Source organism: Sander vitreus, chromosome 17 (genome assembly GCF_031162955.1).
Source record: "Sander vitreus isolate 19-12246 chromosome 17, sanVit1, whole genome shotgun sequence".
Taxonomy (NCBI): Eukaryota; Metazoa; Chordata; class Actinopteri; order Perciformes; family Percidae; genus Sander; species Sander vitreus.
Window position 1 is genome coordinate 25,679,476 of NC_135871.1, and position 14,310 is coordinate 25,693,785.

The 14,310-nt window shown below is 40.6% G+C and overlaps 1 protein-coding gene across 2 annotated transcripts in view; it reads right to left on the reverse strand.

The window, feature by feature from the left end:
* The window catches only part of LOC144532371 (contactin-associated protein-like 4), a 78,133-nt gene that overhangs the window by 21,506 nt on the left and 42,317 nt on the right, over nucleotides 1-14,310 (reverse strand). For both annotated transcript variants that reach the window (XM_078273088.1, XM_078273089.1), the window contains 6 exons: nucleotides 7,720-7,895; nucleotides 7,474-7,620; nucleotides 5,944-6,211; nucleotides 4,907-5,056; nucleotides 3,975-4,146; nucleotides 203-309 (listed from right to left, as the gene is read on the reverse strand). In XM_078273088.1, the coding sequence (XP_078129214.1) occupies nucleotides 203-309; nucleotides 3,975-4,146; nucleotides 4,907-5,056; nucleotides 5,944-6,211; nucleotides 7,474-7,620; nucleotides 7,720-7,895 (1,020 nt within the window). The remainder of the gene's footprint in view (nucleotides 1-202; nucleotides 310-3,974; nucleotides 4,147-4,906; nucleotides 5,057-5,943; nucleotides 6,212-7,473; nucleotides 7,621-7,719; nucleotides 7,896-14,310) is intronic.

Sequence of the window (14,310 nt, forward strand, 5' to 3'; positions counted from 1 at the left end):
AAAGAGGTTTGATCTCAGCCCGACCTTCTGCCACAACGTCTGCAGGGACTTTCTCATTACAGACAACATGTGAACATACAAGTGCAAACACACACACACACACAAACACACACACACACACACACACACACACACACACACACACACACACACACAGTGTAGCCTTTAAACAACAGTAACCAACAAAGCCTCTTGCCCTTACAGCTGTGACAGGTGGCTCCGCTGTAGCCGGTGCTGGAGCAGTTACAGTGGAAAGTACTCCATGATTGACTGCAGCTGCCTCCGTGTTCACAGTGACTCGGAGAACACCTAAGTGCCAAAGAGAGACACACATTTAGACTTCTTTACCAAACTCTTCTTTACCTTTCCCAGAAGCATTTTGCAGAGTAACACTGCGTTGTGGTAAAATAACTTCTTATGACTTTTTCACATCCTCACAAGCCAACAACAGGAAGAATGTGTGTGACCGGTACTGGAAAGTAACTAAATATTTTTACTCAAGTACTGTACTTGGGTATTTCCATTTTCTGCTACTTTATAGTTGTACAATACAGAAAGAAATATTGTACTTTTACATTCTTTTAAATACATGTCTTTTAAGTTCCCGGGAACAGTTAGTGACTCGTTTTCCATCACGCAGCAGTGGTTGGTCAGCCAGAGAGGGTATGGCGGAGCTAATGCAACAGAGTCGCTCTTTAACCTACTTGTGTGAAAAGCGGCGTACTGATTTTTGTGGTCTCTCTTTGATAGGTCGAAAGAGAGATCTTCAATATTGTAAATTTAAATACAAATTTAAATGTGTGACTTTTAATTGTAACAGAGTATTTCTACACTGTGGTATTGATAGTTTCACTTAGTAAGTAGTATGTCTGAATACGTCTTTTCTACACTATGGATGCCAAGTACAGTTGTGACAACTTTCTGTTTTGAAAGCGAAGGGGAGGACTCAACACATCAGAAGGGGGAAAGTAAACAAGAAACAGCATGTAGCATTAGCGTTAATCAGAGATCAAGACACTCCCAAAATGATCATATTTGTTAAAAGTGCACAAACTGTAAAACAAAGATTGCAAGTTGTGAACAAAAATACAGTCTAAATGACTAAGGTCTAATTCTGTGCTCTTTATATCAAATTAGTTTTTAATTTGATAAAAAGAGCACAGAATTAGACACACTCTCATCAGGTGTACATTGACATTAAAGTTCAGGTTAGTCTTAGATTTTCATGTAACAAAGTAAAACAATTATGTTAAGGTTAGGGTAAGGTTCTCCAAATGATTAAAAAGCAAAAACGTCCACTAAAAGTTTTCCAGACCTGAACCTAGGTCCCTTAAGATAAAAGTAAATGTACTTGTTTATTCGCCACCCTATAACCTAAAAACCTTTAATTTTTACTGCATTCAATATGAAACTACTGCTTCTTTCTGGCTGTGCCGCCTCATTTATCACAGTAATGAAAGCATATGGCACACATTGCAACAGTACGCCTTTTTTTGATGTGTTTTTAATAGTTTTTGGACGACAACAATAATAACAGTAAATGGCACAAAGGCAAAAGCAATATCAAGCTTTAGCTTGCTAGCCTGTTCTTCATTCATTGCTGGTTTTATCTTTCAAAAAATTGTGTTAATAATAATAAAACCTACTTCTAAATGTTTGGTACATTTGACTGACAAGGAAATTGTAGACAGGAGGAGTAAATCAGAAATGCTTTATACCTACATGTGGGTGAAGCAGTTTGAAGGGTAGTGCTCAGAAATGTATCCCAACACCAATAACGATAGAGGCAAAGGCACTCCAAAATGTCCCTGTCATCTGAAGCATCTTTGTGACAACACTGAATGGAGCAAAGCTCTGTCTGACTTTAACATAAACTGTGGCATCCAAAATACACACTCAGTGGAACATGTTTGAGCAAACTCCGCCGCTGTTAACTTGGACTTTTCCTTGGCAATGTCAGCCCTGTGTCAGGACCATAGCTCAGGACTGAGCTGGGTGGCGGCAAGCTAAACAAGGAGGGGGATACAAAAGACATAGACACAGAAAAACAGTGAGAGGAGAGAGGCAAAATGATGGAGATACTGTAAAGAGAGAGGGAGGGAGAAATCCAGGAAAGGGAATTAAGGTTGAGAGAAGGATCTAAGGAGAGGAACGGGGGAGCAACAAAGGGGATGAAAGTTTGGATTAATGGAACTCAGCAGCGACTGGGTGGAACATATTTGGAAGGGGAAATGAGGTCAGCGTGTCTGCAGAGAGACTGAAAGAGAGCGGGAGAGCAGCATGTATTTTTAATATTTTACTTAGTGGGAAATTCACTGTTAGAAAAAGCCTTACTCAGCAGGCTTGTCAGATGGTAAAGTTTGGTTTTTAGCACCATTTTCTTTCATTTTATATTTACTCCACTACTTTGTCTTTCGAATATATGCATCATAAATTCTGGCAGTCCATTGTTGCCTCGATTATCTGCAAATATGCATACGCACATCGTGCAAAACAAGTGTCTCTTTACTGGGTCCACTGATAAATTCTGTGTGCATATGACCAGGCGAGCAGCGCTTATTTCAGTAAAAAAGTACACTGCAGGTTGGAGGTGAGGGGTTGGAGAAGTGTAAATCGATTTTTCAAGTTGACATTTTATTGAAACAAAAGGTGCTCAGAGAATATTACATATGCCATATACCAGTGGGCTCTAATGATTTGGAAAAAAGGTCTAATGTCATATTCTGAGAGCAATGTATTATTGCTCACACACAACACAACATTAAACTGACACAGTGGAGCTTGACTTGACATTTTCTGCAATACAGACATATTAGAGGCCACGGTCTCTCCAGTACATGATGATACAGAAAGGTCTATAATAATGATTCTGTCTAACTGTGGTAATGGATTTTTCACTGTGCAATATCTGTGTTGGTTCAAAAGAGTTTTAGTACTCAACTTTTATGTATACACATATGGGTCTAATATACTTGTTTGTAAAAGTGTAAAAGTATTGTTATATCCATCTAAAGTGAGGCACCATGATTTTTTTAAGCTAAAACTGCCTTTAATTAATGTTTACATCTAAAACGCACACGTTAATTGCTAACAGATGCACAAACACAGTTCAATTATAATTATAATGCACCAGCAGTTTGTTCAAATGTTTTTAATCTAAATACATTAGGACATTTGGTGTTTCTGACTTGAGTTCAGGAGATTCCATCATAATAGTGCTAACTGTTTTTCATAACACTGATTTTCCCCATGGTATAGTCGGCCTCCAAGAGCATTGGAGTACGAACGTAAAAAGAAAATCAACATAAGCAAGATGATAAGAGTGATGATAATCACCTGGGAACACTTTGAACAGCAGAAGCAGAAAGCAAACCAGGCCAACAAGAAATACTTTTTCAAACCTGCCCATACTCTATCTACTGACTAATAATAACTCTAAAACAATATATCCCAGACTTTTTTCAAACTCAATCACACACTGAGGCACAGAGCCAACCAACTGTGTTGCTGCCTCTCAACAAATAAATCACATTTTGAAGAAACAAAGAAAGCAAAACCCCATTTCAGTTCAGAGAAAGGAAGCTGCGCCCCATAGACAAAACAATAACTGGATTGTTTTCTTAGCGGGAAAACATTAGGACTGGGACACTGTTGTCATAATTCCCTCCATATCCAATCCACTGCTGTCTAACAATCCATGTGTAATACCATTTCACAGGAAACCAGTCACAGAGCCTTCAGAGGGGGATTAACATGGGGTTACAAAGGAACTTTATCGCATCCTCTTTTCTGACAATGCTTTCTAACACACACAATTGGTACATACAAAATGGTATTATACATAGTAAAATGTGCCAGACAAACCTTTCCTGAATAAATAAGGTAAGAACAAATGTAGCATTTAGCTTAACATTTGCTTATGTCAACCTCCCCTGGATAAACATTATCAAACAAATGGTGCTTTTAGGTCTGACCTGTCAATGATGCCACACATGTCGATCTGCAGGTTACTGTAGTTTCCCATCAGCCTCTGCTGCACCATGATCAAGTCCACTGACTGGTTGTCCACAGTCAGCAGACGCATGCAGCCCTGGAAAGCCTTGAAGGGGTTCATACAATCCTGGCTGCTCTCTGCAGCAGGGCAACCTGCACAGGAGAGGAAACAACATCAGATAACACAGAGGAAACCATGACGTCCACCCTGAAGTTTAGGGTTTGTTATTGTTTTTTCTGATACCAGTCCTAAAAGAATACTTTTATAACTGTGCTGGTGTCTAAATGGTGCCTGAACCAATACTTAAAAAAATAAGAGCACAAACTGACAGTCTGCAACATTAAAGAATGGCTTAAATGCGAAGGCCATATAGTCAAAATTAATAATTTATTTAAAATGTAATAACAATAACTTATTTCATCAGTCAATTGAAATAACAATTGTTAACCAACAAAAAGAAGAACCACTACAACTTGAGTTTCTCTAGGTGTACTTGAATGCACCATGAGTTTATGAGGTGCAACTGAATGCACCATGAAGTTCCGTCAGTGTTGTTTTTCCAACATCTCTGACTGGGTGTGTCGAAAAGTGCAGCTAGGCTAAACTGTGTTTTTGAAGTAGATTTAAGCATTTTAACTTTGTCAAAGCCAGCTACTAGCTAACGGTAGGGTAACGTTACCTGCTGCCAAGTGTAATATTAACTAGCGTCATGTACAGGGCACAGAAATGAGGCACCAAAATCTGCAAAATCGCCATTCTGTCCGGTAGATACCGGTCGTATAGGGGTTTTGTTATCCAACCCTACATTTATCCTCAAGTTTAAAAGTCTTCAAAACTGATTACATATGCTTGGAACCTCTGAAGATTGTGTGCTTGTTTATGCATGTGTTCATTTATTTATCCCTCTCTTACCGCCAAAGAAAAGTTGACTTCCCGTGGTAACAAGAAACGGGGGACTGGCGTGAGCAGTGGCTCCTTCCCCTGCGTCCACAGAGACAGTCAGATGTCCTTGTCTTGAGATCAGCTCCACAGAGTGCCACTGACCGTCATTTAGAGCCGAACCTTAGGACACACACACACACACACACACACACACACACACACACACACACACACAGGAATATTATAATATCTACCACGATACACATATATTGACTGTCTTGACTTTATTTTCATGAAGGTTATGATTACAATTTCAGTCATTCACTTATTGATCTGTTGAGGGAAATTCTCTGTAATTGCCTTCAGTCACAGGGAGGTCAGAGGTCAAGCTCAGCAACGAATAAATGCTGTTGAAACTGGTAAGGATTCAGTATCTGGCTCAAACACTCCAATATGGAGGACAGATTTTTTCTAGTCTTCAGGCTTGCTAGCATTGACATTGACATATCATAGTTTTTGCTTCTTATCTGGAAAGGTGTGCACATTTGTTTTTGTCTGCTCTGTGTCTTATAATGAATATATATAGGATATTTTGTATTGTGATCAGTTTCCTGCAAAAGGCCACTGACAGAAACAAAAACCAACCAATCCTTAAAAATAAAAGGCATTCCTGTTCATGCTGGGTTACATTACAAAAAACAAATATTTGGACCATGATGTAACTGCACACAAAACGGGGAAACTTGAGCTGAGTAAATTAATGGAGCGGTTCTCGATATTCAGAACATTAATATAGCAGCAAACAAATATTTGCTATGTAAAGATATAGTGGAGTAATGGCATCCTGAGGAGAGAATAAAGTCACACTCCCTCTGTGTGTGTTGTGATCCAAGCTTCTCTGTTCTTTGTTTTGATAGCCGGTCCGGCCGCGCATGCATGTTAAAAAGAAAGAAGAAAGAAAGAACGTAGAGCCGCGTGGAAGCAATCTCAACCCGCTATTTATTTATTTTTGTATTTTGAGTACAGACCCTTTAAGATTTAAGTTGGAGGTTTGGGATCAGACTGACCTGCACTGAGCTCCAGCGGTGCCCTGCCCGACTTGAGGATCTGTAGATGGAGCCTGGCTCTGCTCAGGTACAGCCAGACAACACCCCCTTGCTTTGGGAGATTAAATGTCAGCAGCAGCCCCGCCTTGTTCCATGTCCGAAACTGAAGCCCCACCGACGTGCCCGTTGATGATAGTTCTGTCACTCCTGGCAACCAGAGGAAGCTCTGGGGACTGGTGAACGTCATGGCAACAAAAACGGGTTCAGCACAAGAAAAGGTAACAATGCCCTGAGATAGATGGAGAAGAGGAGAGGAGAAAATATATGGAGAGAGAGAAATTATTACAGCAAAAGAGGGAAAACACGTTGACGCATGAATTTGAATTCATTTCCAGGGCTGCGTGGCGGCGCACTGATGCACAGAGATCTCATCAGCAAGTCTCCTTAAAGAGCATGAGAGTATTACCATAATGATAATAGCCAGGCTTAGAAAAAGCACCAGGAGATAAAACGGAAGTCGCCAATTGTTACCCAACTGCTTCCAAAGGTCAAAGAAGAAGTATGGGGGAGCAGAAGGGGTGAGAGAGCAAAAAAAGAGAAGAGGAGAGAGCAACAAATAAGGGATTGGGAGCAGTTGGTCATCTCTGTATGCAGGCTCATAGTTTTGAGAAGCAGTAATTACAGTAAATCCACTGCCAGGGCAGCAACAGTGATAAGTTACACCGCAGGTTCCCCACTGGGTTTCTATTTTCAGTGGAGTACGCAACACACAGACAATTGATCGAGTCTAAAAGCTCTTTGTGGGATAGTTAAAAGCGATACACAGTCATGGAGACTGACAGGGAGAGTGCCGCAGAGATTCAGCGGTGTTGTGCATTAGCTTAACACAATCTACAAGTACACACACACACACACACACACACACACACACACACACACACACACACACACACACACACACACACACATCCACACGGACACACACACACACACACACACACAGAGGTACAGGGACATGCCTTCTCATTTACAGTAAAAGGTATGTAAGTGAGGGGACATATATTTTCCCTACTTTTTAAAACTTTAATAAGTGCACTTTAAGATAACATTTTTCAACACTTTTCAACCCTTTTTCTGAGATTCCCTTTTTCTAAAGAGTCAGAGATGCTTATTGTGTACTTAACTTTCCACTTTTATTATCATTTTGTTTATTTTGATCATGATACTGCTCAATGACAGCTTTCCAGCAAACACATACATGTTGAGTATATTTCAAAATATTTTTTTCAGTGATTGATACATCTTTATCTTGTTGGTGCACAACATACATTTTGTAAATATCCTGGTATGTACGCAATAATACACATGTGTCCCTATGTCCCTTTACATGGCCCCAAATAGATCAGATAAACCAGTGGATCCAACTGGAGGCCCCTGTGACATCCATCAAACAACAGTGCATATTGTGTCCAGTGTGTCTACGGAGCGTTTGTGGTAATATACAAACATACACAAACACACTTTTTATAAGCACAATGTAAGCCAGTTTACCTTCACAGTGACCCGCTGGTCTTTCTGTTTAGCGAGGTCTACCAGGTTCACGCCATTGTAAACCAGGTTTTCCAAACAGCCGTGGAAATTTCTGTTTGGCCTGATTGACCTCCGAGAGCCAAGGCCCTGCTCTGCTCCCACACTCATCTGTACGGGGGAAAACATAGAGACAAATATTTAAAAAAAATACAACTTGAGCAAGTGTGAATGTAGTGGTATCCCACACCTACTAAGACAAAAACACACCTGGCTATGGTCCCAGTGGGTGAAAGTTGGTGGGATCTGCACCCAAAGTGTGCTTTTGTCCACGGTGAGGTTGAGGTGAGTGCTGTGATGCTCCACTGCGACGTGGTGCCAGTGTTGGTCGTCTAACAGGCTGCCCAGAGACACCAGATGGTGACTGTCAGGAGAAGAACTTCTGCCTGGAGCGCATGAGGAAGACAAAGATAACGGCGAGGAAGAGGAGAAAGTTGATATCTTGAACTTGTTTCATAATACTAAAGTCTTCAAAAATGTTATTATGCAGATGCTTGAAAACTGGCATTGCTATCAAATATTTGAGGTTCATTCTTACAGTTTTTTTTTCTAATGTATTATTCATAGAAAAAGATCTATTTTCATATCTTTGTATTTTCAAGTTGACTCCTCATGAACTGGCAGTAGCTGCTGTTTTCTGGGTCTCTTAACTGGTACATTAGGGTCACAGTTTTCTGTTGGGCAATCACATCTCAGAACCAGAACCAATTCTATATCTACAACTGAGAATGAACCAGAAAATAGAGGTGATAACACATAATTAACACTAAAAGGAGCGGTAGAAAGGCATAAATAAATGAAAGGGAAGGTTCTCTGCCATGTTGGCAGAGCGCAGTTTCTGCTGAGGGAGTGAGGTGAAGACAGCGCTAAATGCACTCGGCCATTAAATATGAATTAGATATTTTTTGAAAGGAGACAACATTGTCTGTGTGGAAAAAGAAGTCAAGAGAAAGAGAAAGGGAGAAAGAGAAATGGAGACATACAGAGACCAAAACTGAGTCATATGTGTCCAGTCATCAATCATCATTGATCTGTCAGACAGATGGCATAGCAGAGGGAGGGACTAGAGAGTGGGAAGGAGACAGACAGAGAGGGAAATAGTGAAGTGTACTTAATCTTCATTGATCAGCAGACTGATGTTAGTACATGTCAGAGAGAGAGAGAGAGAAACTGGGAAATGAAGGCAAAGTCAGGTGTATTTAGTCATTACTGATACATATATGGATCTTTAATTGCAACCCTGTCTCTGAGAAATGATGCCTATATACCGCCAGTTTGCGGCAGCAAATACATTTAGAAAGAAATGTACTGTAATGCTGGTCCGAGCTTAGGAAATATGCAAATTGTTGATATTGAACGTATCAACAAAATGTTCTCACTGTTTCATACAACATTAGCTCTTGCAATTCGATATCTGCTTGTGGCAACTAAAGCATCGTTAAACTTTGTTACGGTTATGCACTTAAGGCATTTGGTTTTGGTTCCAAGATCTTGGTCCTGGTTTATAGTTAAAAAGTCAAGAGTTACGTGTTTCTTTAATATTTAAACCCCTAAACCACAATTTTTTTGTTTGCTAGGATGCAGTTAATTTATGCAGTGATCAACTCTGGTGAACTTTGATCAATTTCAAACTGTCTTGACAGTGCTAATGTTTGAGGAAACACGAAAATCAAAAGGAGAGAAAGTCCCTACTCATATCCATTTTGCCATGGATGAAACTACACAACTGAGTTAAAGGTCCAATATGTAATATATGTACTGTAATGAATCCAAAAATGACACCAATGCCTCATCAGATATTAAGGAAACATGTTAAGCTGAAATACTATCTTTTCTGACAACAATGCTAATGTCAGTATTTTTTCTTTTTGAAATTTACGTTCCGTGACGGAATTTCTGTTTGTGTTTTGGCCTGTGTGTTGTTATCAGCTGCCCAGTTTGACAGCCAGGCCGGGTTGCCAGATATACCTGTAGAAACGTAAACTCAGCGCGCTACAGCTGTAACGTTATTACAGCCATGAAAGCAGCACACAAGCGAACGGAATCAACGGAGATTGATTCTACATGACATAAAAAACGGCATGTTTCTAACAGTTGCGTTGATGTAACAAACCCCGGGTAAATATTGGAGATCTATTTGAAAGATGGAGACAGCTTAGAGCCCAAAATGACGCGGAGTTGGATAATTTACTCCTGAACAGGTAAGCATTAGCTTTGGGCTAATTTATCACGGCTACAAGGGACGGGCATTTTATGTAATTTAAACATTTGTGTACTCACATTGAATTATATAGCTTGAGTAACCGAGTTGGTTACTCGCAAAAACAATTTTGAGACACAGCCAGTAAAGTGATCCTGACTGCTCCTGGTTAACGACGCCATGCTAACCCTGCTAACTGCTAACGTTACCGGAATAAACAGCTGTTTACAACGTGTACAATGGTGAGTTATTTTAAGTCAAGAGAGGGACGCTTTGAATCGGGAAGAGAGGACCGTGAGTTTGCAGTGTGTTTAGCAATTGTTGCCGCAATTCTAAGCCAATGAAGTGTGTTCAGTCGGGTGGAATAGGACGGCAAGGTAGTGCTATTTTTAGCAGTTCCTATCCTGGCTTGTGGAGAGGACGGCGAGGTTGTCGGGTTTTTAGGTTCCTACTGTAATTCTAAGCTGAAAAAGTGTGCCTGTCAGTTGGGTACAGATCTCCGCGTGAGCACGGGCTTTTATGTCTGTCAATATAGCCAGCATCTAACGTTAGCTACTCCGCTGTCTAACATTGTTGGATGCTGCGGTCTCAGCCTGGCAACCAACGTGAACTTCGAGTCTGGGCAGGAGGGGGCGGGGGAGACGACTCTCTCCAGTATTTTGAATTTGTACTGCAGTATCTATTTTAAACACTAGCTGTCAGTATCACATATTGGACCTTTAAGCCACAGCATGTAATTCAACTATGTCACCGAACCTCTGGTTTTTCATTAAAAACATGAATGAGTCAGCTTCTGGTGTGAGCAGGCACTGAGGTGTCTACCAGTCAAGTACCGCCTGACGTTTGTATTATTTTATTGTATTGTGATAGTATTTCTGTTTTGTCTACTATCCATATTGGTCACATTTGAAAATATTACTGTGGAACTATGAAACTGCTATGGAGCAGTGTTTTTATGAGTGAGTTCCCATTTTGTTTGTGCACGCAGGAGACACCGTCCTACCTATGGTTTCACACTATTCCTCTGATCTAGCAGGGAGGAAGAAGACAATGTGGGTTTCAAAATGTTCAAGACATCCACTTTGCAAATGTCTTAAGAGGAAGGAAATACAAAAGACAATGTGTTTTGGTGAAGGACACCTGTATTGCTTGTTTACCAGAAAACTTCACAGGGCACCTTCAAATGTTTCAGAAGGACAAGGTTATAAAAAAATAAGGTTTTAATAAGGTGCAGAACTTTCTTTTATACCGACAGAGTATAAAGTTGAAACCCTTTTAGGTGTATTTTCTGTCCAGGTTTCCAAGTGGCTTTACCAGCATAGAAGATCCTTCACGGTGATAATGTTTACCCGCAAGAGCCCTCATGTCTTCAGCACTTAAAGAATCCTTTGGGAGTTCCCCTGTGTGATTCTGGAGGTCAATGGTTCACTGAGGTCGTCTTAATTTTCAGTGAGTATCCTCAGGATTCATGTTGCATTCATTAAGCGATTTTTTTAAGGGAACTGTCCTGTTTTTATGACCTGAGAAGCTGCTCAAAGTTCATTAAAGCCTTTTTAACAGTGCAGGTTCCTGCGTTACATCATTCCAGACGTGTTCCCCAAGGCAACATCACCTAATCATCTGCTGTCTGCTTCTGCATTACTGCTCTTCGCTGTGACTCCAAATCTCATTTTGTTGGAAGACATTGATGGCTCTTATCAGATGACAGACTACTGTAATTGTTTCAGAATTTTCATTTTATTTTGTTCAGTTTACATGATTGAGACCAATCAGTCAACACGAGCAACCTCTGAACCTGCTCACAACAAGTGTTCCAGGAGAACATTTCACAAATGTTACGCCTTTGAAGACTTTTTAAGAAGTCTGGTCAAATAAGGAACAAATGAGAAAGTTATTACTACATTGATATTCCACTGCTGTTGTGCCTTTTGAGGGTCTTTATAAGATGCATAAAAAACAAGAGTAAAGTTTTGACTTTCTGTCATTGTACGTGAGTTATATTGTCGAAAAAAAGTGTCTGTGCTGCTAGAATCAAGCAGACGCTGTAATTGTTTCCTTTTACTTTTATGTCTGTGGCTGTCCACAAAATCAGTCAACACAATCAGCAATTTGTAAACGTAGCAACATAGCAATACCTCCAGAAAGAAATGTTTAAATGAGGTTTGTTCGAAGAAGCCATGTTTCAAAAACACTTGTTTCAGATAAATGACTAAACGCAGGACCATTTGAGCCTCTCACAGGCTATGCAGCTAATCAGATTGCCATTGTGAGCCAAATATCCTCTCCGTGTTACAGGAATGAGTCAGCTGTGGGCAGTCAAGTTAAGCCCAGCTGGCTTTCTCTGACATGAGCACGCTGCTTCCTGGATGAAGGCTAAGCTGTTTATTTACAACCCTGTAGGGCTGAACACAGCTAAGACACCTCCCTATCAATCACTGCATATAGAGTAGAATAACATGGTAAGTCAATACTGCAGAATCGAACACGACACACAGCCCACCATTCACTGGGACAGCTGAGTTGACAGACTGTATCCAGAATGCGTCATTGTCTGCGTCCACTCAGCATCTGTTCTTTAGCTATATACAGGGACAACAACTGCATGGCAGGAATCATTTTAACATTTTTTTATAGATAACATTTGATCATTACAGCGTATAAGGGCCCTTGTAAGTAACAAATAAATATATATTTGGAGCCAGGGAAGGGGGTAATATTTCAAGAAATAAATCAGAATTTCTAAACTTGAATATTCTAGATTAAAGTCACAAATTAAGGAGAATACAATTTGAAAAAAATGGTGCTTTCTTTCGCCAGGGAAAGCTGTTAAAATAATGTTCAACAGTCTCAGTTTTGTTTTGAGAATAATCATACCAGTGCTTTTGACACATTTCTGCCTTACAGTCCCTTGAGTCCATTATTGCATGATGGAGGGTCCAACAGTAACTAAACCTCCAGCCCAAGCTGTTTTAATACGACCACAAATCAATCTTCTCTATTTCTACAGCTTCTACCTGGAACTCTGAGCATCACAGGCAGCTCGGTCAGCTCCTTAGGGAAGAATTTGAGCCTTTGACTTCAGGTTATAAGTTAACCACATGGATAAACTCAACAGATATCTTACCTGGTCTGCTCTTTCTGTCATTTTGATGTGTCTTTTATGTACACATACAGTATCTTGGGCTGTACACTGCACCTTTATGCAAAACATTTCCCTATGAGAGCAAATTAGTTTTGGATCTTAAAATGTAGTTTAAACTGATTAGCAATTGCGCTTACACCTGCGCTTACAACCTGCAGTGCGATTGTAGTGGTGTGTGCAGTAAGCTTTGCACCCTGTTGGTTCTTGAACGCACCTTAACTAGACCAAATTAGCTCCACCCAGCCCAAACCCCCTCATTAGCTGAGCTTATATAAAGCACCTGTATCATCACGGCTGCCTCTTGGCTTTGTCTCTGCCTGTTGGTTTTTAGTCTGTGACTTTTAGTTCGGTAGGTAATTGTGTTAAGTCGGTTTATGCTTTTAAGGGGTTCTTAAATACTGAGATGTTTATTTTGCAGCAGTCTGCTGCCTGCCTGACTGTTGGGCCTGAAAGGGATTCCAAGCTCCCCTGCCTGGAGTGGTGTGATGAACTCTCCCTTAGCCTACTGAGTACATTTGAGTGAAGGTATGAGTAACTTAAAGCAGCAAGTCTGGTATGATCACTACCGGAGCTAAATGTTATCACGCACTGCTTTTGAACTTGTCATTTAATGTAATCTTCTGTCTGAATTGAAGGTTGTCAGCTGCTGTTTTGCCTTGGTTTAGTTGTTTGGATTTTAATCATTTTAGTACATCTTTGTTAGTGCCCCAGGACACTCTACCTGTTTAGTTTGCTTGTATTTTAGGTTATCAACTGGTTTATTTTCTTTATTTTGCTCTGCAGTGGAGCTAGTAGCCAGCTTGTGGTGGAGACTAGGCACGTTAGTGTGGTTCCCTTCACAGATTGTAGTGATAACGGTACGGTGACACGATTTGCAGTGAACCAGTTTACAGTGAACCCGTTTGCAGTGACTATCAATTGCAGTGGGCACATGTGGTGGATAAGTTGGTATACCCCTGGCACACACCCTTAGTAGACTGTCTCTCCACAGCTGGCCTCTGCCCACTTTCTTCCCCCTCTCGTGTGTGTGTGTGTGTATTGCAATTTGATTTAAACCTCATTTCTAACCATCCCTTTTACAGGCACTTCTGGTCATAAATTATCCCTTAATATTTCTTTTGTAACCACGTCTCTGTCTTACTTCAGTTAGTGAACCTGTTTAGCCTTTTGTATAACTGGGGTGCTTGTTGAAGTAGAAATAAACCTATCTTGGGGTGAGTCCTGAGGTGGCGTTGTCGGTTAGTTAGACTCGGGTGGCGGCTCCTCCCCTAGCGCCACCCGCCTTGCCGCACAAGGAATTCATGATTTATATCTACTGTAGGCAAGCTTTTTCTTACTTTATAGAAAACAAACCAACTTATGTCCCGTCTTCCTTCTACATCCCAAAAAAATTGCCAGAAGCACGAGATCAGTGAACATTGATTCCCGGTGCTGTATATTTACACTCAAAGTATTCCGG